The following is a 22,906-nucleotide window of genomic DNA, read 5'->3' on the forward strand; positions in this document are numbered from 1 at the left end:
AACTGGCAAATCTATCCAGACAGAAAGTAGATTAATGGTTTCCTAGGGCTGGGTAGGGTATGTGGGGAGATGGAGGGTGGTGGCTGGCTGAGGGGTGTGTGACATCTCCTTGGGATAATGAGAATGTTCTTAAGTGTATCTAAGGTGGATGCATGCCCTATTTTATAAGTATAGTTAAAAGCCCTTGAACTGTACACTTGAAGTGGGTGAACTGCATGGCATGTGTGTTCTATCTCAATAAAGTTGCTAAAAAAAGAGAGAGAGAAAAGATATGCCCTCTAAAAGAAGAAATCATAAGTCTAGTACTTAACGCCACAAAATTCTTCTAACCAACAGAAGAATTAAAAATACTTCTAGGGAGGAAAATGAGGTCTACATGAGTTAAAGCCTAATCTATCAGAGCGAAGAATCTATGATGTATAATGTTGATACATCTAAAAGATCATTATTGAGGGATGTAAAGGCAAAGAAGAGAAGAAATAGTTGAAAATGGTTAAAGACTTCCAATAAGAAGCAAGATTCCAGGTGGAACAGACTGAATTCTTTTTATTTATGATCTTTTGCTACTGATGCCTAGTGAGTAGAGTCCCCTGGATGCTGGGTAGCCCACTCCCCCCACCCATCACAGAGATTCATCCAGCCCAAGTGCCTGTAGTTCTAAGGTTTAGAAACCCTGGCTAATTTTATCATCTTCATGTTGTTTTCACCCTTTCAATGTATCTATTTTTGCTTATTTATAGTTCCCCCAGTTAGGATATAAACATCTCCCCCATACTCCAGCCAAAGAACCAAGAGGCAGTGAAAAATATCACAGTTTCTGGAATCTGAAAACTTGATTTGGTGTTTCCATTGTTATGGCTTACTATTTGCAGGCTGTGTTTACCTCTCTTAGCCTAAGTTTTCACATCTTTAAAATGGGAGCTAAGAAGAGAGAACCCAGAAGACCTAGTCCATGCCTGCAAATCATTTAGGATCTGTAACCTTCAGCAATCCATTCATATCTGTTACCCTTACTGTCCACATCTCTCTCCTCCTTCCTGACGAAAGAACTGAGGCTGAACAAATGTTTCTCAGATGGGTGAATTCCAGGCCCCTTCCCTGGAGGCTGGTGTTTCTTCGCTTCTGAATCAAGGATGTCAGAATGCCTCTCTAATACCCCTTTCTCCTGTGGGTCACGGTGAGGATTCAGTAAACTTACCTGTGAAATTCCAGTGGAACTCTGAGATGCTGCTAGGGGGAGGTAGTCGGATGTGTGGGGAGCACAGGGTTTCTCTGTCTTCTGCCAGTACCCCCACACCCCATGGCAGGGAGGAGCTGACCCAGGAAGAGACACAGGGATGGTTAAGCGGCTCTAAAGTTCATCACCTTTTGCTGACCAGTCACAGCAACTTCCTGCAAAGAGGCTGCTTCATCTCCAGACCTGACTTTGTATTTCCCGGGTGGTCATGGGAAAATCACTGCACATCTCCAAGCCTCGGTTTGTTTATCTTCGATATGGGAACATCCGCGCCCATGCTGCAAGGACTCAACAAGGATTCCATGGGACAGTATGCAAACTCGCTAGCCCAAGTCTGTGGCTAGGGCTAGCTTTTAGTTTTTGAGGTTTTGTTTGGTTTTCTTAATTGGGGTGTTGTTGCTTTTCAGTGTTGTGTTAATTTCTGCTGTACAAAGAAGTGAATCAGCTATATGTACACATATATCCCCTCCCTTCGGACCTTCAGTTCAGTTCAGTCGCTCAGTCGCTCATTCGTGTCTGACTCTTTGTGACCCCATGAACCAAAGCACGCCAGGCCTCCCTGTCCAGCACCAACTCCTGGAATTCACCCAAACCCATGTCTATCAAGTCGGTGATGCCATCCAACCATCTCATCCTCTGTCGTCCCCTTCTCCTCCTGCCCTCAATCTTTCCCAGCATCAGGGTCTTTTCCAAAGAGTCAGCTCTTCGCATCAGGTGGCCAAAGTATTGGAGTTTCAGCTTCAACATCAGTTCTTCCAATGAACATCCAGGACTAATCTCCTTTAGGATGGACTGGTTGGATCTCCTTGCTCCCATCTAAATTGACATTTCTCCAAAGAAGACATTCAAGAGGCACATAAAAAATGCTCAACTTTACTAATTATTAGAGACAGGCAAATCAAAACTACAAAGAGGTATCACCTCACACCAGTCAGAATGAGACATCATCAAAATATCTACAAACAAGAGCTTTTAGCTTTTGGTTCCATTTCCTCAAACACGCAGTCTTGAAACACTGCTTGTCTAGAGCAGCCGATAGAGACCTTTTCTCACTGGTGTTCCTGTTTAATTGCCGGTGAGTTTTTGCTCCCATTATAACTGAGTCTAGAAGAGAGGAAGCGTTTTGCCCAAGGTCACACAGTGGCTACAGGCAGCTCTGAGGTTTGAATCCCCAAACCAAACTTTCTGACTCTCATCTCAGATTTTCTACCTGGAGTTGCCCCACCTTCTACCCACTGGCTAGTTCTAGAACTTGCAAATCCACACATCTCAAAACTGTTATATAGCCCTCCAACCGAACCCCAGACAGACTTCTTTAAAACTTATTTCCACTCAAGCTTCATACATCCTACTTTTCTCCTCACTCCCATCCCTATCTTGGGAAGAATCTAACTCTTTGAACTAGGGGTGGGTAGGGGGTAAGAAGAAAAAAAAAATATTGGTGAAACTCAAAAGGCTTCCTATCCTGGCAAATTGAATATAATTTTATTTTCAATGGCTCTTTACCCTTGCCACTTGGTGGGGGGTGAATGGTGGGGAGACTCGGGGAGGTGGAGCTTTTCCTTGGATTTGGGGAAAGGGGAGAGCTCCTGGGGTCCTTTTTAAAAGGCCCTCCCCTCATTTCCGGCCGCTGCTGCCAGCCTTGGCTGGGCGCCTGGATCCTGTTGCTATGACGACAGGAAGAGGCGGTGGCGGCGGCGAGCGATGCTGTGGAGAGATGGAGGCTAGTGGGGGTGGGGTGGTGGCTTTGAAATGGGGATGGGGGTAGGGAGCGGAGGCTGGGGCCGCGGGCGGGGGCGGGGGCAGGGGATCCTTTCTCTCTGACCTCCTCCGTTGGTTGGAGCCTGGCCCCTCTATTTTCCTCCGGCTTCTTTTGGATGCCTCTGCCGTCTCTACCTCTGTCTCTCGTTCTCTGGATCTCTCGCTCCCCCAGCCCCAGTCTGTCCCCATCTGTCTCCCTCTCTGGGTCTCTCTCTTCCCTTCTGCACCTGCCTTTCTGTCTCCAGGCACTTTCTGCCACTCAGCTCCCGCCTGCCTAAATTTCTTTCGCGTTCTCTCTCTCCTCTGTCTCTAGCGTTCTTCTCTCTATTGGGACCGTTGCCCCCAGCCCCAATTTCTCTCCCTGCCTCATCTCTTCCCCTCCTCATCTCTGCCCTCCTCTCCCCCTCTTTCTCCCCCATGCTCTCAGTCTCTCTGTGTCTGTCTCCCCCCATCTGTCTCTCCTCCCCCTCTCTGGATGACTCTCTCTGTCTCTTCTTTCCTCCTGCTACCCAGATCCTGACCCCCCATCCTCTCCCTCGCCAAAATCTTTCCCCACCCCCATCTCTCCCCCGTCTTTGGCTTTCTCGCTTTCGTCTCTGCCTCTGTCCCCTTCTCTCTCTGAGTATTTCGCTCTGTGTGTGTGTGTCTCCCGCTCCAACTTCCTTCTGCTACCAGCCGCTGCCTCCCCCAATTTTCTCCCTCCCCCATTTCTGTTTCCCCGACTCCGGGTCTCTCTCTTTCCGCTTCTCCTGGCTCCGTCTCTCTGCCTCCCTCTCTGGGTCTCTCTCTTCTTCCCCAGCTTCCTCCTGCCACGCAGACCCTGCCCCCCCATCACTTCCCTCCCCCCCTCCATCTCCTCTCCGTGGCTCCCCCATCCTCGGCGGCTCCCCTCCCCCCTCCCTCCTCCTTCCCTCTCTCGTCCTCCAGCTCCGCACTTTACCCGGCGACACGAGAACCAAATTGTCTCCTCACCTTTTTTTTTTTCCCCCATCCCGACCCCCTCTCCCTCGGGGGCCCGAGCTCAGAGCTGCCCCCCAGCCTCCCCTCCCAGCTCAACACCCCCATTCCCCCCTGTCCACCTCCTCATCACCGCCCCCGACCAGGTCGGACGCCTGGGTCCCTCGCTGCTGGGGGAGGGGGAGCAGTGAGAATTGGGAACCCCAAGGGCTGTTCTGGGGGGGTTGCCGACAAGAGGGCTCAGTGCATCCCCAGTGCATCGGAGAGTTGACCTATCGTTAACAGAGGTGAGACAGATCTTTTTATTAATCGGAGGTGGGTGGATGTGTAGAAGGAAGGCTCTGTGACCCCCCCCCCCCAATTCTGGAGGAAGGAGCTGGTCCCCTTCCGAGGGAGAGGAGAAGATGACTCCTCTCATATACCGGAGCTTTCGAATTGGGGGGTCCCCTGCTCCCTCCTTTGCTGCCGCTGACAGGGGGACTAAAGGAAGAACCCCTAAAACCAAGCAAATTGCCCTCCAAATCGACAAAATGAAAAGATCTTCCGATCTTGATTTGATGGAGAATTTCGCTCAGTGGCCTCCTGTTTCCATCCCTTCCTTATCCTGGGGATGGGGGCTTTAGGGGGCCCCGCAGGGGCAGGGGTACACCCCGGGGTCACAGCCTCACCCCAGGTGGAGGCAGGAATTTGCTAGGACAGTGGAGGTGATGCTGCCGGTGGTGAGGGGCACAGACGCGGAGAGAAGAGGCCGAGAGACGGACAGGAGGGTAAACTCAGCATCTTTCTGGAGAGGAGAGAGGGGAAGGGTCCAGAAGTGAGGAGAAGTAGTGGGGAGGTGGTCTGAGAATGTCAGCGTCCAGGGCACTGATGAATCGGGCTGGGCCAGGGGCCGTGCGTGGGCAGGCAGGAGTGGAGGGGAGGAGAGAACACACGTGTGGGGCACTAGGCCCAGTTGCCATGGAGACACCCCCCATAGACAACCTTTCCAACACCCCTCCTTGGAGCAGACCCAGTGAGGGCCAGCTGATGGGGGCGGAAGAGGCCAAGGTCACCCTGATATGGGACCCAGTATGGGGTTGGTTTTTTTCCACCCCCTCCCCTAAGCCTTCCAGGTTCTTAACTGGAATACGGGGTTTGGGGGAAGAAGTGTAGGAAAGTGAGTGGTGGGAGCAGGTAAGGGATGCATGCCTGGAATGGGATGGAAGAGGCAGGGCCGGGGGGCATGGTGGTGGGGTGCTGCGGGAGAGGAACGTGAACGGACACTTGGGGGGTGCTGAGTGGGAAATTATTCCTGCTTGAAAAAGAGTTGTAATCTTGGGGATCAGATTTTTCTGAGGGGCACTATCTGTGGAGGGGAGCTTTTTAAATTTGGAAGAAAAATTAATGTACAATGGATGTTGCTGCACCGGTGAAAGAGGAGGGGGAGGTCTGGGGGTGTTCCCAAGAAGGGGATTTGGGGGGGGCTGGTGAAGAGCCATGAAGGGGATTCTCTTGAGCAGAAGAGATGTTGGGAGCCAGAGTGAGTGGAGCAGGATGGCAGGAATTTATGGGATTGATTCTTCATGATGTGAAAGTCGGGCTAGAGGTGGGGGGAGGAGGTTCTTGTAAGTTCAAGAGTGGGGGGTCAAAGTGAGCTGGGGAGATCTGGAGTCGAAGGAGGGGGCTTATCCTCCTGGGTGACAGACGGGGCATGGGGGCAGTGGGGAGCTGGTTGGGGGAGCAGGGGTATAGGGTGGGGGGATGCTCGGCAGGGGCTGAGGGGTTTCCTTCCACCGCTGAGAGTTCACAGGTCCGAGTTTGGCAGATTTCTGAATGGAGAGGAGTTTGGGGTCTGGAGAAAGGGATTCCTGTGAGTAGAAAATGCCATGCAACTCACGGAGGAAATTTTTCTTAATGGAGGAGAAAGCGATGGCTATGATGAGTTTGTCTAAGTTGAATCCGTTTCGGAAGACTCCCATAAGGAAACGAGAGAGTGGGGGAGTTTTCCTTGAGTCCAAGACACGGTAGGGGATGGAAGGGTGGTCCAAGGCGTCAGGTGGGGGCAGTTAGAGGGGATGTCATGGAGATGCGGGCTATTCTTCTAAACCAGAGAGTCCAACACTGTTGGATTGTTTAAAAGAATTCCCTGGGGAGCTTCTAAAACCCTAGATGCTCAGGGCTACATACACCCCAGACGGGTGAAATCGGAGTTTCTCAAGCAGCAGTGTCTTTCAAGGTCCTCTGGTGGTTTCAAGGTGCCATCAAGGTTGAGAACCCTGGTCCAGAGCCTGGGTCCTGGGCTTGGGAGTGGGATGGGGGTAGGGGGGATTCCCATACAGAGAAGACTGTGGAGGTGAAGCGGTGATAGCTGTGTTTTTCTGAGTTGTGCAAACAGTGAGGATTAGTTGGGAAGATTTAGGTTCTGTTGTGTTGTTGGCTTTTTTTTTTTTTTTCCTCCAGCTAAGGAGAGATTGGGAGATTTCTTTTTCCTAAGTATAGGCCATGGTAGGTGAAGAGGTGGGCCTTGCAGGGGAAGATAGGGAAGGGGGAGAACTTTATGAGAGCATTTTGTAAGAAACGAGGAGCAGGACAGGGGTTCCTTGGGAGGGGGAGGCTCTGGGGGCTGGGAGTGAGGGATGGCTTCCCTGTGTGTGTTGGCCGCGGCAGTGAGACCAGGGGGCGGAGTCAGGGGGGGACCTGGAAAAGTGTCCTACCCACTGGCAGGGATGCAGGGATGGGGGGTGGCTTCTTCTCAGAAAGAGGTTAGTGGGAAGACTTTCTTGGACACAGGGAAATGTTTTTCAGAGCGAGGGAGGCAGAGGTAAGCATCATGGAAGGCGTTTCTTCAACCTAGGAAACAGTAGGGGTATTTTTTTTTTTCCGGCGTGGGGAGGGGTGCAGGAACGGCGGTATCCAGGTATCCAGGCGAGCCGGCCTGTCTAATCCTTCTCTCGCCTCACCCCTGCCCTCCACCCGCAGGCGACCATGGCGGCCCTCTGACCCCGTCCCGGCCTGCAGCCTCCTCCTCGCCGGCCCCCTCCCCAGCCACCCCCTGCCCCCGGCCCTCCGCCCCCGGGGGGCCCCCCACTTCTGCCTGCGCTGTGAGCCCCCCAGCCGCCGGCACGGCCCCGCCCCCGCTGCCCCGGTGGTGGCCCGCGGCCCCCCGGCTGCCCGTGGTCAAGCTGGAGTCGCTGAAGCGCTGGAACGAGGAGCGGGGCCTCTGGTGCGAGAAGGGAGTGCAGGTGCTGCTGACGACGGTGGGCGCCTTCGCGGCCTTCGGTCTCATGACCATCGCCATCAGCACGGACTACTGGCTCTACACGCGCGCCTTCATCTGCAACACCACCAACCTCACGGCGGGCGCCGGCGGCGACGACGGGCCCCCCCAGCGCGGGGGCGGCGGCGCCGCGGAGAAGAAGGACCCCGGCGGCCTCACGCACTCCGGCCTCTGGAGGATCTGCTGCCTGGAAGGTAGGGCCCCGCGCCCCCGCGCCCCGGGTCTCCCGGGTCTCCCGCGGCCTCCACCCTTCTCAGCTTCCCTGGGTCCTGACCCTCTCCTGAATCCCCTCCCAGCTCGCCTCTCCATCACTCAGCAGCGCCCCTTGGTCCTTATCCTCTCCCCTCCCTTCGCGGAGAAAGAGCCCCCTCCTCTCTCCCTCCCACCCCCCATCCCCGGGGGTCCAGCCTCCCTCTACCAGGGGACGCCCTCAGCCTGGACCCCAACGCTGGCATCCTCTGCCTTCCGCCCTCCTGCCCACTCACCCCTGATCTCGAGGCTGCTCCTCCTTGCCCGTGGCATCGTCCCTCCCCGAGTCCTGGCTCTGAGCCCCCCGACCTCCGATGACCCCGTTTCCAGCGCCTTCCTCAGCCCCTTTGACCCTCTGGCCCCGCGTGGGCTGTTCATCCCCTAAAACATCACGCCCCATCAGACCGGAACTCGTGGTCCCCTCCTCTTTGCTTTTGGGGGCTTGTCTTCCGGGAGTCTTGTCCTGGCTTCCTCTCCCCGCCTCCGCCCCTGGTCCTTGTCCTCCCAGACCCTTTCCCCGGCTCTGCTTCCCCTTCCGTCCACTCAGCCTCCCTTTGGCCGCTTCTTGCCGAGGAGGCCACTGCCTCTTGCAGTCTCCATCTGCGCTCTTTTTCTGGTCCTGCTGTCTCCCTCTTACAGCCTCCCTACCAGCCGGTTGCCCCTGCCTCCCATCTCCCCCCGACTTCCCCACGGGGCCAGCCCTCTTGCTCTTAGCAATCCTTCCATCCCACTCTCAGCTTTGCCATTTCTTTCCCCGTGGCACGGACGTGCTGGGCTGGGGAGCAGGACACCTGAGTCCCAGTCCTTTCGTGCGTCGGTCTCCCCTCCCCATGGGGCCACTATCTGCTCATCTCCCCCAGCCTCACCAGCCCTGTTCTGAAGGAACCAGCCGATCCCCAATTTTGCCCTACTGGGCCCCAGAGATCACAATCCATCACTTTTTTTTAAAATTCCTTCTCTTTTCCCCATCGTTTCCTCCTCTGTCTTGCTGGGCAGTCTCAATAAGCCAGGAATGTTATTATCTTATTTAATCCCCTGGCGGGGGTGGGATACCATCCTCCAGTTGGAGATGAGGAAACCGAGGTTCAGAGAGGTTAAGTCACTCGCCCAAGGTCACCCAGCTGTGGCTGGGGGCAGAGCCAAGAGAACTCTGAAGGATGGGATTTACAGATATGCTGTGTCTGGCGTGCGGAGCGTTTAAAACCGAAACTACAATCAGAATTGGTTGCCAACATTTAAAAATAGGGAGACTGCACGCTGAGATCTGATTTCCAGCTTCTTTTGAACTAGTGGAAGACCTGGTAACATGGGGCTGGCATTGTCCAGCAGCCCTGGTCAGCCAGATCCGAGTTGCAGCTGCTTCTTCAGACCATGCGTGTGGGTCTCCTTTTCCCCAGTCATCTGTGCTCCCTATTGCCTCATACCCGTCCAATTTTCCCATGGTGTTACTCTCTTCCTCGTGTGGGCATCTGACTTCATCTTCATTCCCTGGTCTGACCGAGCATCAGGCACAGAGCCGTGTGTGGGGAGTTGCCTCTTGGAACCCCCAGGACGATGTACTGTGAATCATAGTATTTCCATGTCTTCATCCCCTCCTTCAAAAACCACTGTTTACTGAGTTTCTACTGTGTGCCAGGCACCGTTCTTGATACTGGAGCTACAGTTGCAGTGCAAGGAGAAACAGCAACCACCAAGATCCCTGTTTTTATGTGTCTTATATTCTAGAAGGGGAGACAGATGATAAGAGAGATGAGTAAATACAACATCTAGAGTGTTAGATGGAGCTGAGTGCTAAGGAGGAAAAAGAGCAAAGGAGGGGTTGGGAAGTGTTAGGGGCAAGAGTGTGAAGCTGCAGAAACTGGAGATAAAGGAGGCTGAGCCGGTGACATCCAAGGGGTGGGCTGAATGGACCCAGAGATGGAGCCACGTGGCTTCTGGAGGGAAAGGCTTCAGGCTGCAGAAACCTGGCTCGTCAATGGGAATGTGCCTCCTGTCTGACCAAGGGGAGGCCCACCCAGCCAGGGCAGAGGAACGTAGTAGGAGGTGCCAGAAAGGTGCACGGACTTTCAGGTCCTGGGATGTGATCTGCTTCTCCCATGGCCGGCTCCTGAGCAGAGGAGTGACCGGAGCTGGCTGAGAGGTTAAGGGGATCGCTGTGCTGTGTCTCTGAGAGGGAGGCGGGAGGGAAAAGGGAAGACAGGAGGAGGCTCATCCGGGGTGGAATCGAGTGCACCTTCTGCAGCTACAGTGGGCAGGCAGGAACTGCTGATGGGGGCAGTGGCAGGATATGAGAGAAAGGAGTCTGGGTGTCTTGAGAGCAGGGTTTTCCAGCCTCAGCCTTGTTGACCTTTTGGGGGATGGATAATTCTGCGTTGCAGTGGCCGGTGGTGGTGGGGGGTGGTGATGGAAGGAAGGTCCTCTGTGTTGTAGGAGGTTTAGCCGTATTCCCGGGCTCTACCTCCAAAGACCAGCAGCCTCCATCAGCGTGGCCACCAAAATCGCCAACTGTCTCTAGACTAAGAATAAAATCGCCCCTAGTAAGAGTCACTGCTGGAAGTCTGTGGCCTGAGCCCGGGAGAATGTGGTCGGGGTGGAGGCGGGGGGTATTTATCAGCTGGAACAGCTGGTATTTTATGTATTTGTCTTACTTTCTCTCAGTTGTTCAGTGGCTCAGTCGTGCCTGACTCTTTATGACCGCATGGTCTGTAGCCCGCCAGGCTCCTCTGTCCACGGGATTCTCCAGGCAATAATGCTGGAGTGGGTAGTCATTCCCTTCTCCAGGGGATCTTCAGGACCCAGGGTTCGAACCTGTGTCTCCCACATTGGTAGGCAGATTCTTTACCGCCTGAGCCGCCAGGGAAGCCCTAATTTATCATAGGGAGGGCTATCACGAGCCCAGTTTTGGAAATGTTAAATTGAGGGTGCCTGCTGGTGATAATGTTTAAGATAGGAGTCTGCATGGAAGAGGACCCACAAAACATCGCACAGTCAATCTTGTAGGCTTTGTGGGGCGTGTGATCTCTGTCGCCGCTACTCCTAAAAACAACCAGAGACAATGCGTGAGTGGATGAGCGTGGCTGGGTTCCAATTAAACTTCCTTTGCGGGCACTGACATTTGAATTTTATATCATTTTCTCGTACCACGAGAGAGTCTTCCTGACAGTTTTTCAATCTTTTTTTTTTTTAATAAGTAAAACTTACTCTTCGTCGGGTTTGGCTGTTGGGCCATAGTTTGCTAACACCCTGATCTAAGACATTAGTGATAAGATGTATGAGGCCAGAGTTCAGGGGGTCATCTGGGCTGGGGGGCAGAGGGTCATGGCATGTGGATGGATGAGCAGAGACAGAAACAAACACACAGATTAGTTGAAGGGCCAGCGACTGAGCTAGTCCAGTATTCAAAGACAGTCAGACAGATGAGAAGAGCCTGCAAAGCGAGCTGAGAAAGGAGAGACCACAGAAGTTGGGGGGAAATAATGGGCTGGGTGGGGTCTCCGGAGACAAAGGAAATGACTTAAGGATGGGTTAACGGCAGGTCGGCTTTATTGTTACTTAATCATCATTCGTGTGTCACTGGATTTTCACAGTAACCCTGTGCGCTGCGTACGACCGCTACCCCCATCTCCAAAAATGAAAGCTTAAGTCTCAGAGAAGGGAAGCAACTTTCCCGAGGTCACACAGCTAGTAGGCCATTGAGTCCGCACTGGAGTCCGGATCTGGTTTGTTTCCTAAGTCAGCACATCCACCAGCCTCCATCCTATCCGGGGATCCGGGAGTGTGGAAACTGGCCCCCTGGGGCCGTGGTCTGCTGAAGGTGCTGTGTCTCCAGGGGAATTCTTGGGGCTCATCCTGTCTCCTTCAAAGTGTCTCTGAGAAATGCAGTAGGAAGTGGTGATGGAGACCCGGACTCTGGAACAGAACTCATTGGGTTACTTCCTGCCTGCCAGGCACAGAAACGTGACCTTGAGCCACATGTTCAACGTCTCTGTGCTTTTCACCATCGGTGAAATGGGCGTTATCATAACCCCTAACCTACAGGGCTATGGAGGGAACCCCATGAGTTATTACATGTAAAGAATTCAGGAGGCCAGTAGACCCAGCGTAAAGGCTAGACGGTGTAGCTTCTATTCTGTTCTTATTATTAGGAATTTGGGTGACCCATCCCTGAATCTCCCCTCCTTGATAATCCGGAAGTCCCATCCCTCAACCATCACTGCCCAACAGAGACGTCACACAAGCTGCCTCTGTAACTTCAATGTTTCTGTGCTGTGTGCTTTGCTGACTCGCTCAGTCCTGTCTGACTCTTTGCCACCCCATGGACTGTAGCTTTCTACTAGTGACATTAAAGGGCTTCCCTAGTGGTCCAGAGGTAAAGAATCTGCCTGCCAATGTAGGAGATGTGGGCTCAGTCCCTGGGTTGGGAAAATCCTCTAGAGAAGGAAATGGCAACTCTAGTATTCTTGCCTGGAGAAGCCCACAGACAGAGGATCCTGGCGGTCTACAGTCCATGGGGTCGCAAAAAGTCGGACACGACTGAGTGAGTGATTAAACAACAATAAGTGACATTAAAACAAGTACAAAGGGAAGGTTCAATGAGTCTAATTTAATAAATGCAATTTTACAATATAATATATTAATATAAAGGTTAGTAATCGATTTTATTTAACCAAGCATAGCCAAAATGTTATTTTAGTATGTGAGCAATATAACAAATATTAATGAAATATGATGCTTTATTCTTCATACTAAATCTGAAATCTGATGCATATTTTAGGCTCACACTTCAACTGCCACCTTTCAGAACCAACCTTCCGGGGCTGGGGGCATTCAGATGGGTCTAGCCCCGTTCTCAGGAAGGAATCTCAGCGCCCAGAGTTTGGACCTACAGCCCAATTTACTCTAGCAGCCTATTTAAAGCCCCGTGCTCAGCACTTTGCAGGCCTTATTATCTCATTGAATCCTCCCAATTGCTCCAGGAGGGAAGGTATTATTATCAGGAGCGTTTGTCAGAGCAGGAAGCTGATGACCAGAAAGGGGAAGTGAGTCAGCTACGGGGCCACCCAACAGGCGAGGGGCAGTGCGCGCGTCCTCACGGGTCCTCGCCGCGGTGCACACGCCTTCACCCCCAGCCTGCCTGGGTCTGTGCTCTGCGGGCCCTCTGGGACGCGCCGGTTTGCATCACCACCATCCCTGCACACACAGAGCTCCCAGCCCAGGCTATTGGATAATCCGCAGAGGCAAGCCGCATAACCCCCAGGTGTCTGCTCTTTAACTCTTGTGTTTCACAGCGTGCGCGTGCTAAGTCGCTTTAGTGTGTCCGACTCTGCGACCTGGTCCACTGTAGCCCGCCAGGCTCCTCTTTTCATGGGATTCTCCAGGCAAGGATACTGGAGTGAGTTGCCTTGCCCTCCTCCAGAGGAATCTTCCTGACTCAGGGATCGAACCTGCATCTCTTACGCCTCCTGCATTGGCAGGCGGTTCTTTAACCGTGGCGCCACGTGGGAAGCCCCACACATACACGGAGTGAACACTTATCAAACCTTATCCGGTCGTATCACCATCCTCATTTTCCAAGCCAGGAAGCTGAAGCTCAGAGGTATTCAAAACCCCAAAGCCACACAGCTTGGAAGTGACTGTCCTGGTATGCGGAGCCAGAGAATACACTTTCAAAGCCCAAGCTTGTGGCTACCATGACCACTTGCCCTACTTCCCTAAAGATGCTCGCTTCTGGGAATTCCCTGGCAGTGCAGTGCTTAGGACTCCATGCTTCCACTGCAGGGTACACGGGTTCAATCCCTGGTCCGGGAACTAAGATCCCACAAGCTGCACAGTGCAGCCCAAACAAACAAAAAGCTCACCTCTGAGGTCCAATCTGTCCTCCTCATGATTTAACATCTACATGGGATTGAGCAACTTGTTCAGCTTTATGCCTCGGTTCCTAGTATCCCTAGGGTTGGCCATCCATGCTGAGGGTATTGTTCGGTCGCCAAGCTGTGTATGAACCTTTGTGACCCAATGGACTGCAGCAGGCCAGGCCTCCCCATCTCTCACCATCTCTCAGAGTTTGCCCAAGTTCAAGTCCGTTGAATCAGTGATGCCATCCAATCCTCTTCTGAGAGTGTTAACACCCGTCAAATGCTTGGAGTGGTGTTTGGTGTGTGGTTAGCCCTCAGTAAGTTTTATACTAGTTAAGTGGACTTCCCAGGTGATTCAGTGGTTAAGAATCCACCTGTAACGCAGGAGACACAGGTTCCATCCCTAGGTTGGGCAGATCCCCTGGAGGAGGGAATGGCAACCCACTCCAGTATTCTTGCCTGGGAAATCCCTGGGACAGAGAAGTCTGGTAGGTACAGTCCATGGGGTCGCAAAGAGTCAGACGTGACTTAGTGATTAAATAACAACAACAAAGTACTAGTTATTATTACTTCCAGCATGACTAGTCTGTGGAGAGAGTCTGCATGCCGTCTACTTTCCATGCTCAATCTCACTGAATTATCATTCATGTTTTGAGAAAAGTACTATGACCCCATTCAAGAAAGAGTGAACTTGAACCCACCTACCACACCATAGTGGATGTGCTGTTGGGTAAGCATTTGTTCCCACAAGATGTATCTTCATTCATTCATTCAACTGCTTTTTTTTAAGTGTAGTAAAATGCACATAGCATAAAATGTATCATCTTAACCCATTTTAAAAGCACAGTTCAGCAGTGTTAAGTATATTTACATTGTGTACCAGGCTCCAAAACACTTCATTGTGCAGAATTGAAACTCTACCCATTCTTCTCCACTCCCAGCCCCTGGCAACCATCATTCTTTCTGTCTCTATGAATTTGACTGCTTTAGACACCTCATATGAGTCGAATCACACAGTGTTTGAATTTGTATGACTGACTTGTTACACTTTGCATGTCTTCAAGGTTCATCCAGGTTGTGGCATGTGTCAGAATTCCGTTGTTTTTAAAAGGCTGGATAACATTCTGTTCTATCTATATGCCACACTTTGTTTATTGGCTCACGTATTGATGGACACTTAGGTTGCTTTTGGCTGTTGTGAATAATGCTGCTACAAAAATGGATATATTTGTATATTTCTTAGCGACGTTGCTCACAATTCTTTTCCTATATACCCAGAGGTGTATTGCAGCTAAGATCCCACATGTCTCCTGGCCAGATAAATCAAAACCTAAAATAGAATTATCGGATTCCCTGGTGGCTCAGAGGGTAAAGAGTCTGCCCAAAATGTGGGAGAGCTGAGTTCGATCCCTGGGTTGTAAAGATCCCCTGGAGAAGAAAATGGCAATCCACTTCAGTATTCTTGCCTGGAAAATCCCATGGACGGAGGGGCCTGGAGGGCTAAAGTCCACAGGGTCAAAAAGACTGAGTGACTTCATTTTCGCTTTCATAATAATTTTGTTTTTAATTTTTTGAGGAACCTCCATCCTATTGTCCATAGAGACCAAACCAGTTTACTTTCCCACCAACAGTGCAGACAGGCTCCAATTTCTCCACATCCTCACCAACACTGGTTATTTTGTTTTGTTTTGTTTGTGTGTAGTAGCCGTCTGAATGGGATGGTATCTCATGTCCATGAGACAGTATTTCATTGTTGTTTTCACTTACATTTCCCTAATGATTAGTGATACGGACCATCTCTTCATGTGCTTCTTGCCCATTCATTCATTCTTATATACAAATATCAAGCATTTCCAATTCTCTAGGCATTGTTCTTGGTGTTGGGACACCTACAGGCTTAGATTCCAGTGGGAGCAAACTGCTGTGTGTTTGAATTCTGCTTCCACCACCCATCAGCTGTGAATCAATGAACCCTTTGTATGCCTCTATTTCCTCATCTGGACAACAGGTGTATGATGTGGTATCAACGGAACACTCAATTGTGTTCCCAGCAAAGTGATAAATCTCTGTACTTGGATTCAACCCTCGTAACAATCTGGGAGGTGCATCCTAGTATCTCCCATGTTATAGGAAAAGGAACCGAAGCAAACTGGCCCAAATAAGGCCAACGAGGATGTGGTGTAAGGACATGATGGATTCAGGCTTCATTATCAAACAGCGCGACTCCAGTTCTTAACGTTCGGCCACTGCACGACACCAATACCATTATCTATTTCATGGGTCTCCTGGGAGCTCCAGATGAGTTAATCTACCTCAGAAGCACTTAACAAATGTTAGCGCTTAGTGGAATTATTCACAGCCTTGTAGTCCTTCTTTCCAATCCTTTCCTTTACCCGCATTTCTTTCCCTGTCATCTTCTGCCTTGAACCTCCCCTTCTGCTATCCTTATGGTTCATAATCTAATTCTTTCAACACTCACTTCTTGACGCCTCCTTTGGTGCCAGGCAATGCTAGAGACACATGAAAGAATGAGACCCCATGCCCTCCCTGTTCAGGAACTCTCAGAGTGCTGAAGAAGCAGCTCATAAAGCAACCCAATGCATGCTAAAAATTAAAAATTAAAAAAGAGTGGCTAACCCCCCCCCCCCCAGAATGGGTGGGAGGGGTCTGTGTGAGGGAAAACCTACTCAAGCAGGTGCCCCGGGCACTGCTCTCTTGCAAGGGTTAAGTTCTTCTCCAAGAAGAATGTGAACAGAGTTTCCAAAGCCCTGGGCAGAGGCCTGGAAGTGGGAAGGCGCCTGGAGAATTGAGGAAACAAAGTGTTTCTATTACTGATTTATATGCCAGTCTCCAGCTATGTAAGGATGCGTGTTCTGGGAGGGAGGAGGGGGCTGTTACGGCAGGACCCCTGGAGCATACCGTACCCCTAGCTTGCCTCACCTTGTTCCAACCGCTCCATCTCTTCCCAGAGGACTGCCAGTGCTGGGCGCCGAAAGAGGGGGAACCCTACTCCCCAAACAGAGGATTGAAGAGACGACCACTCCAGTGATCCACTGGGGCTGCTCTCTCCTCCACGGGGACTCAGGCTTCATAGGGCCTCGTGGGAAATGGAGTCCTCTTGGCCCTCTGTCGCCTCTCCGTTTTCCCCTGCGTTTTCAACGGGTTTTGAGTTGAAGGGTGCCTTGACATTGCTGAAACCAACACCTTCTTTCTTACAGAGGGGGAAACAGAGGTCGGAGAGACTGTCCCCGTCCAGGTTACAGGGTCTTTATGGCCTTTTAGTGAGTGTTGGATGTTTTCCTTTTTCCTTTTTTTTTTTTTTTCCCTTAAACCTGGTTGGCAAACTGAGGCCAGAGAGTTTGAAAGTTTGTCCCAGGGGCGCAGACACGCTCAGGAGCCGGTACTTCCTGTCTCCCCATCAGCCCAGAAAGAGAAGGGGTTTGAGGAAAGGGGGAGGGGTGTCTTTTCTCACCCACAGTTCCCCAACTGTTAAGTGCCCACCACCATCACCCCCCATTCCCCTCCAGGGTTGAAAAGAGGCGTCTGCGTGAAGATCAACCACTTCCCGGAGGACACGGATTACGACCATGACAGCGCGGAGTATCTGCTCCGTACGTGGGGGCCTGGGGCGGAGTTGGGGGGACTGCCGGGCTCGGGCACGTGGGAGGGGAGAGGGGTCTGTGCTCCCGCGCTTAGATCGACGCGACGAGATGAGCTTGTCAGCCAGTCCAAGTCAAGATACCGAGATCCTCTGGCCTCAGATTGGCTCAGTGGGCCCTCTCCCGCCCCCTCCTCGCACCTCGGGGCCGGGCAGAGGGGGGATCCCCGGAGCTGATTGGCTGCCATGCCGGCCTGGGTACTCCGGGCAGTGACTGGTTGTCCCTCTCCAGGCCGGGATTGGCCAACCGCACCCTGGGCCCGAGAGGCAATCTGCGGCGCGGCCTGGCCACTCCCGGGAGCTGGCTGGGGAAGCCCGCGGTGCGATTGGTAGCTACCCCGAGAACGCGGCAAACCCCGAGTTGTGATTGGCTGCGGCCTCAGCCGGGCTCAGAAATCGCAGAATCCCGTTGCCTGGGGTTTGGGGGAGAGTGGAAAGGACTGCAGAGAGAGGGAGAGAGAGAGGAGAAAAGGGGAAAGAGGAGAGAGACCCAGGGCTACGGATGAAGCCAGGCAGAAAAGGGAGGCGAGAAGAGGCAGGGAGCGATGGAGGGGGCAGAGGAAGAGAGAAGAGAGACCCGGGGAGACAGGTGAAGGCAGGCGGACGGGGAGTGGGGGGCAGAGCGGGATTTAGAGATGCGATAGAAAGAAGGATCTGGAGAAAGGGGGAAAGGCGCAAAAGAGAGGAAGGGAGCGCGCGTGCGAGAAGGAGAAAGAGGCTCCCTTGGTTCACAAGAGAAATAGAGGCGTTCAGAGGCGGGGTGGGTGGGGTGGAAGAGAGGGAGAGTGGTTAGAAAAATTAAAGTGCAGAAAAAATATGCCACGAGAACCACAGAGGAAGAAAGAAAAGGACGAAGAAGAAGAGAGAGGGGGGCCATCAGATCGCGAAAGAGAGAAATCTTAAACAGGAGAGAAAGTGAGACAATAAAAAGAAGCAGATCGCGGGCAGAGGGGAGGAATGGGAGAACCAGCGAGAGAGAAGGGGGGCAAGGCACACAGGAGGCGCGGGGCGCCAGGGGCTCAGGCGGCCGTGACTGACGCCCTGGTTCCCCCACCCCACCCCCGCCCCTCTCCTTTCTCTCCCCAGGGGTCGTCCGGGCCTCCAGCATCTTCCCCATCCTCAGCGCCATCCTGCTGCTGCTCGGGGGCGTGTGCGTGGCGGCCTCCCGCGTCTACAAGTCCAAGAGGAACATCATCCTGGGAGCAGGGATCCTGTTCGTGGCAGCAGGTGAGAGGCAGAGGGAGGGGGCGGCCCACCTGCGCGCGCGCACGTGTGTGTGTGTGTGTGTGTGTGTGTGTGTGTGTGTGTGTGTGCACGCGCGCGCGGGCGCGCCTGCGAAGCCACCCTGCCGGGGCTCTCCCTGGGACCCGGAGCCTTCCTAGGCTCTATCCCAAGCTCCATCGCCACCCGCTGGGCGAGGGAGGTGTAGCCTTTCCCGCCGTCTTCTCGGGGAATTGAGCCCAGCTCAGACAGGTGTCTACCGCTTAATCCTGGATTCCAGGAGTTCAGATTCCAAAACCGGCGGTCCAGGAGATGGAAGGGGAGGAGCCTGGGAGAGGTGGGGGCTTGAGGCTGAACTGAGATCTAGAGGATCAGGAGGACCCTCGGGAGAGGGAGAAAAAGTGTTTTGAACGCAGATGGGGAGGAGCCTGCTCTAGGGGGCCGGACCTTGTGGTCTTCGGTGTATCCAAGAAGTGGCCGGCCCTGAGAACGTTTCCAGGCCAACTCGGTAGTGAGCCAGGGCTTCTTAAAGGGGCCAGACCCCCCTCCTACTCGACGTGAGTAGTACTGGGCAATTCCGGAACTTAAGAGTCTTCTCAAAGCGGTGGAATCCTGAAGAGGGGGAGGGTTCAACATAAATAGCAAGGGGTGCTTTCCGAGAAGGATGTGACCTGCAGAGGTGGGGCTTGGAGGATTTGAAAGGCAGGGCTAACTACAAACTGGGCCTAGGGAAGAGTTTGGCCGCGATCCTCAGGGGGCGGGACTTAGCAAGCTGGAGGTGGGGCTTAGACTAGAAGATTGTCTAGTTCCTAAGTTGTGTCCCCCTCTTTCCTGCTCTAATAAGGCTACCAAGAGGAAAGCCTAGAATAGATGATAATCGTGAGAGAGTTCAGATCAACCAGAGTCGGGGTCTAGAGAGTCAACGGGATTACCTTATTAACAGACTTAAAACGAGCCGAGGGTGAGGCCAAGATTTACAAAGTTAGGGGGGAGTTAGACCAATCAGCATAGGGCCTGGGTCATCTTATCAAGGGCAGAGTTTAGGCCAGCCAGGGAAGGGCCTGGACCATCTGGGCAGGAGTTAAGCCTGTCTAGGGCAGGGCTTGGGTCTTCCTGGAGGGATCTGGACCACTAAGGGTGAGCCTGAACCATCTAGGGTGGGCCCTGGACCAACCAGGGCAGCGTTTAGAACACCTAGAGTGAGCTTTAGAACAACAGACTAGGACCTGAATTAGCCAGGGATGGTGGGCCATCCGAAGCAGGATTCGGGGCCGTTTAAGGTGGGGCCTGGGAGAAGGCAATGGCAGCCCACTCCAGTACTCTTGCCTGGAAAATCCCAGGGATGGCGGAGCCTGGTGGGCTGCCGTCTATGGGGTCGCACAGAGTCGGACGCGACTGAAGCGATTTAGCAGCGGCAGTAGCAGCAGCAAGGTGGGGCCTGAGCCAGCTGGGGAGGAATTTAGATCATCTAGGAAGGGCTTGGACCGTGTCAGGGCGAGCATAGATCAACACGGGGCGGGGCCTAATTGCCCAGTGTTGTATATGGACCATGTGGGGTGGGATCTAGATCATAGTGGGTGGAGCTTAGACCAGAGTGGGGTGACGACTAGACCGTCAGGGGTGGAGCTTAGGCCAGGGGGCGGGGTCTGGACAAGTCAGGCAGGGTAGGGCCAATCTGGGCGGGGCCTAGACATTCGTGGGTGGAGCTTAGGCAAGGGGGCGGGGCCTGGACAAGTCAGGGCAGAGTAGGGCCCCTCTGGAGCGGGGCCTAGACCATTGTGGGTAAAGCTTAGGCCAGAGTAGGACGGGGCCTAGACCATTAGGGGTGGAGCTTAGGCCATGGGGGTGGGGCCTAGGCCATAGTGGGTGGAGCTTAGGCCGGGGGCTGGGCCTAGAACATCGTGGGTGCGACTTAGGCCAGAGCAGGGCGGAGCCTAGATTGGGGGGGCGGGGCGGGGGCAGGGCCAGGGACGGCCTCGAGGCTCCCGTCTGACCGTCCCCGCCCAGGACTGAGCAACATCATCGGGGTGATCGTGTACATCTCGGCCAACGCGGGCGAGCCGGGCCCGAAGCGGGACGAGGAGAAGAAGAACCATTACTCGTACGGCTGGTCCTTCTACTTCGGCGGGCTGTCGTTCATCCTGGCCGAGGTGATCGGCGTGCTGGCCGTCAACATCTACATCGAGCGCAGCCGCGAGGCGCACTGCCAGTCTCGCTCGGACCTACTCAAGGCCGGCGGGGGCGCGGGCGGCAGTGGCGGGAGCGGCCCCTCGGCCATCCTCCGTCTGCCCAGTTACCGCTTCCGCTACCGCCGCCGCTCCCGCTCTAGCTCCCGCTCCAGCGAGCCGTCGCCGTCGCGGGACGCGTCTCCCGGCGGCGCCGGGGGCCCGGGCTTCGCCTCCACGGACATCTCCATGTACACGCTCAGCCGCGACCCGTCCAAGGGCAGCGTGGCCGCGGGGCTGGCGAGCGCCGGTGCCGGCGGCGGGGCGTACGGCGGGGCGGCCGGGGGCGCGGGGGGCGCGGGGGGCGGCGGCGGCGGGGGGGCGGGCGCGGAGCGGGACCGCGCGGGGGCGCCCGGCTTCCTCACGCTGCACAACGCCTTCCCCAAGGAGGCGGGTGGCGGCGTCACGGTCACGGTCACCGGGCCGCCCGCCGCTCCAGCGCCCGCCCCGCCCGCCCCCGCCGCGCCCGCCCCAGGGACCCTAGCCAAGGAGGCCGGCGCCTCCAACACCAACACGCTCAACAGGAAAACTACGCCCGTGTAGGGGCGCGCCTGGGGGCGCGGAGGGGGGCGTGTCCGGGGCGCGTGCGCGGGCGCGCGTGCAACGAGGCTGCCGGGGGTCGGGGGCGCCCCCCTTCTTCCCCGTGAGCGCGCTGGAGACTGCTCTGCCTTCCCCCGCGCCCCCTCCCCGCCCTACCCCCGCCCACCTGGGTGTGGGGGAACATCCCCCCACCCTCTGAATCAGGGACCCTGAGGGAGGGGGAAGGGAAGGGAAGGGAGGGGGCCGTTGGGAGCGAGCGTTGTGTTTTATTTTTTTGTGGGATTGGGGGGGAGGGGGGAGGGCTTTGGTGTTTTTTGCAGTTTTGAGACGTTTTCTTTTTAATGTTTTGCTGTGTGCATGTGGGGGCGGGGCGGAGGGAGGGACTCCCAGCCCAGCCCAACTCCTGGAGAGGGGCCCATAACACACGAATATAGAGTTATACCTACAAACTATATATATATGCTCTATATAAAGAGACAGAAAGACCAGAGGGATGCAGAGAGGCATAATGCGGTGGGATCGGCGTGGGCATTCATTCACTTCTTCGTTCATCATTCCACAAGGGTTTCAAAAACACCTGCCATGTACCAGGATGGTGCCTGGGGAGGAAACAAACAGGCCCAGAGACAGACTCGGTCATTCACTACCAGCTGTTTATTTGTGTACTTCGGTGCCAAACCTTGTGCTGAATGCTGAGTCTACAGAAGGGAGGAAGTCAGACTTCCCCAACGTCTTCACAGAGTTTATATCTTGTGTATGAGACAGACACTAATCAAAGAATTGCATACACAACAGTAAGTTACAGTTGGGGCAAAAGAGAAACCTGAAGTGCTATAAAATCCTCCAGCAGGGAGGCTAACCCAGTTTAAAAGGAAAGGATATCCCAGGTAACACTGAAAGGATGATAAGAAGCCAGTCAGGTGAAGCCGGAGGGAAGTGTCCTAGCCAGAGAACAACACATGCAAAGGCCCTGGGGCAGGAGGAGCTTCCAGAAAAGGCTAACATGCATGTACTGAGCCAGATGGAGGTGGAACAAGATGAAACTGAAGATGTAGACAGGGCCAGACTGTCCAGGGACTTGTAGGTTAGGTTGGGTTTAGATTTCTTTTTTTAATATTTAAAATTTCATTTTAGAGTATTTATGGAGAAGGAATCTTAGAAAATGAATTTTTTTCTCATGTGGCCAAAACTGGCAAAGATTAGTGGTGGTTTAGTCACTAGGTCGTGTCCAACTCTTGCGACTCCATGGACTGCATAGCTTGCCAGGCCCCTCTGTCCATGGGATTCTCCAGGCAAGAATACTGGAGTGGGTTGCCATTTTCTTCTCCAGGGAAGAGTTTAAATTTTAACCCAAGGGCAGCAGGGAACCACGGAGTGACTTTAAACAGGATCATAACATGAGCGATGGGAGGCGGGAACTCAGAGATGAGTGAGAGGCAGAGACGCGCGGAAACAAGCGTCAAACACAGGCACTGACCCTTCAAACTCACACTGGTGGGAGGGGGCAGATGGTTACACCAGACTGAAGCACAGGCCTGGTGCTTTGTGGGCAGGAGAAACACTAGGACTCAGAGATTCATGTTTCACTCATTTATTAATTCAGCCATTCATTCACTCCTTGACCTTTCTGGACCAGGCAGTGTGCTAGAATCAGGATCCCCAGAGCTGCACTCAAGGAGGAGTCAAAAACCAGACTCCAAGCAGGGTGATTTTTGGTGCAGTAATGGACCAGGATGGGCACCCTGACCAGAGAAGAGAAAGAGTGCCCAAGTGCCAGGAGTGGGCAGTCCTCAGGGATACTTCCTGGAGACCCTCAGGCCCACTTCCTGGAGAACCTCAGGCCCAGCCTGGGTTTCCACAGGATGAGTAAGGAAGGCTTTCACGGCAGAAGAATAACTCAAGTGGGGTGGGGGGAAGGATTGAAAGAGCATGATGTACTGGAGTCAG

At 53.8% G+C, this 22,906-nt stretch overlaps 1 protein-coding gene across 2 annotated transcripts; it reads left to right on the forward strand.

The window, feature by feature from the left end:
- Positions 1-7,122: 7,122 nt before the first annotated feature.
- CACNG8 (calcium voltage-gated channel auxiliary subunit gamma 8) lies at positions 7,123-20,962 on the forward strand. Of its 2 annotated transcripts, XM_065920784.1 has the most exons (5): positions 7,123-7,405; positions 16,843-16,926; positions 18,060-18,200; positions 20,202-20,659; positions 20,753-20,962. In XM_065920784.1, the coding sequence occupies exons 1-5, from the start codon at positions 7,219-7,221 to the stop codon at positions 20,960-20,962; spliced, it is 1,080 nt and encodes a 359-aa protein (XP_065776856.1). In that variant the 5' UTR covers positions 7,123-7,218. The 2 variants fall into 2 exon arrangements, with proteins under 2 accessions (XP_065776856.1, XP_065776855.1); XM_065920783.1 differs by having other exon boundaries at positions 20,202-20,962.
- Positions 20,963-22,906: the final 1,944 nt, after the last annotated feature.

The sequence above is a fragment of the Muntiacus reevesi genome, chromosome 2, assembly GCF_963930625.1.
Source record: "Muntiacus reevesi chromosome 2, mMunRee1.1, whole genome shotgun sequence".
NCBI lineage: Eukaryota > Metazoa > Chordata > Mammalia > Artiodactyla > Cervidae > Muntiacus > Muntiacus reevesi.